Source organism: Arachis ipaensis, chromosome B6 (assembly GCF_059453495.1).
Source record: "Arachis ipaensis isolate K30076 ecotype BB chromosome B6, ASM5945349v1, whole genome shotgun sequence".
Taxonomy (NCBI): Eukaryota; Viridiplantae; Streptophyta; class Magnoliopsida; order Fabales; family Fabaceae; genus Arachis; species Arachis ipaensis.
The window spans coordinates 48,466,921-48,468,968 of record NC_142441.1 but is presented as its reverse complement, the minus strand read 5'-3'; the positions used below and the strand labels follow the sequence as shown (position 1 = coordinate 48,468,968).

General features: G+C 46.5%; 1 protein-coding gene across 1 annotated transcript; it reads right to left on the bottom strand.

Moving 5' to 3' along the window:
- Positions 1–430: 430 nt before the first annotated feature.
- LOC148555476 (uncharacterized) lies at positions 431–1,785 on the bottom strand. Its single transcript, XM_088490659.1, has 3 exons — positions 1,284–1,785; positions 1,000–1,242; positions 431–891 (listed from the first exon to the last, which is right to left on the bottom strand). Exons 1-3 carry the CDS (start codon positions 1,783–1,785, stop codon positions 431–433), a joined length of 1,206 nt encoding a protein of 401 aa, XP_088346785.1.
- Positions 1,786–2,048: the final 263 nt, after the last annotated feature.

Here is a 2,048-nt window from a genome sequence, read left to right as displayed (position 1 = left end):
TGCACTTGCTCGTTAGTGGTACGAGTTGTGAAAAGTGTGATTCACAATTCGTGCACCACTGGCGATCTGAATGGAGTGTTGCTATCTTTCCGTCCTGTGCCTGAAATTTGACACATAGATGAAAAGTTGAAACTACTGCCCTGAACATGTTCAGGGCATGTCTTCCGAGGATAATATTATAAGGACTAGGGCAATCAACTATAAAATATTGTATGTCAATGATCCGTGACAATGAGTGGTTTCCCATCATCGTTTTTAACCATATGTAACCCTTAATTGGTACTCTTTCTCTAGAGAATCTGACTAATTCTCCGGATGAAGGTTGTATGAGTCTTTCAGATATTTTCATTTTTAGAAAAGTAGTATAAAAAAGAACATCGGCACTACTACCTGGGTCCAGAAGGACTTTTCTTACCATGAGTTTGCCTGTTTAGATAGAAATTACCACGGGGTCGTCTGAGTGTGGTGCGGCCGAGCATATGTCCTCCTGATTGAAAGTGATTTCTAGGTCCGGTACATTTTTGTTGTTATGTGGTGTTGTTCCTTCGATTTTCAGCATTGCGCGGTAGCTACGTTTTCTCGCCGAAGTTGTTTCGCCTCCCCCGGCGAATCCTCCGGATATGCGGTTTATAACCCCTTTATGTGGGGTGTTGTTTGACCATTTGTTGGCTTCCTTGTTTCCCGAGGTTTGTTGGCACTCTTCTTTGTCCCTGTCGCCCTCTTTATGTTTCCTTCCTTCGATGTACTTATCTAGGAGGCCTTGCTGAGCTAATCTTTTCAATAGGTCTTTGGCTATTACACACTCATCGGTTGTGTGTCTGTACTTCTGGTGGAAGGCACAATGCTTGCTTTTGTCCACAAATCTCTGGTCTTGATAGCTCCCAGCTCTTGCTGGTGGTTTTATGATTTTAGCGTTGAGTATTTATTTGATTATCTTTTCCCTCCTTGTCTTGAATCTGGTGTAGTTGTCGAATTTTGGGGTGAGCTTGAACGGTTTGCCGAGCTCTTTGTTGTTCGCCGACCTTGGCATTCTGTCTTCCTCCCTTCTAGGTTTTCTTTCCGTTCTGTTGGCCTCACGGAGTTCTTCAATCTCCATTTGTCCAGCTGCTCTCTCCCGGAACTCCTCTAATGTCTTCGGCTTGGTGATTGCGATCGTCTCTCTGAACTTTCCGGGTAGGAGGCCGGCCTTGAGGGCATGTAGGTGGACAGCGGGGTCTAGATCAGGTATTTCTATTGTTGCTTCTGCAAATCTGGTCAGATAGTCTTTCAGGCTTTCCTGGGACCTTGGCGGATGGTGCCGAGGTAATCTGATCCATGTACGTATATCCATGCTGCGGCGAAGTAGTCTATGAAGGACTTCGCCAGTTCTTCAAAGGAAGAGATCGACCCTGCAGGTAGTTTTGAAAACCACAGTAACGCAGCGTCGTCGAGGAAGGTAGGGAAAGCTCTACAAAGAACAGGTTCACTGTTAGGGCCATTGAAAAACATCATAGATTGAAATTTTTTAATATGAGCCCGGGGGTCACCAATCCCCTTATATGGCTCAAGCAAAGAAGGTAGCGTGAAATTCTTTGGCATCTGGTAGTTGGTGATTTCCTCCGAGAAAGGGTTGTCTATGGTAAGCTTCTCTTTTGGTGGGTTGACACTTAGTAGGTCTGTACTGCATTTGGTTGGGCCCTTTCCATCATGCTTGTTGACGCTGTTCTGGGTGGACAACTCAGCGAGCCGTTTGACTTCTGCTTGTAGTTCGGCCTGAGTGAGCTGGTAGACTCCGTTGTCGGCCATGTTAAGAGGTTGGAGAAACCTGTGTAAAAGAGAAAAAAATAAAGGGCAATATATAAGGAATAGTGGGGTTAGATCAACTGCTTCGGCCCCACGGTGGGCGCCAAATGTTCCGTTCGAGTCCAGCCGAGGTATGTTTCTCCCGACGAGGCTGCTCAGCTCTAGGTGGAGTTATACGTCGTTTGGGAGGCTGTCTCCAAGAATAACCTCGGCGCGGTGAAACACGGCGGCGGGAGCACCTGCAAAAAGCACTCCGACGCTCAAGT

Bases quoted from the DNA above. Each gene is read 5' to 3' on its own strand.
- LOC148555476 (XM_088490659.1), bottom strand. From the start codon at position 1,785: ATGGCCGACAACGGAGTCTACCAGCTCACTCAGGCCGAACTACAAGCA. The intron at 1,243-1,283 runs GTCCCAGGAAAG...CCAGATTTGCAG, and splicing joins CCTCGGCACCATCCGCCAAG to AAGCAACAATAGAAATACCT. The intron at 892-999 runs GCAAACCGTTCA...TAAAACCACCAG, and splicing joins GGCGAACAACAAAGAGCTCG to CAAGAGCTGGGAGCTATCAA.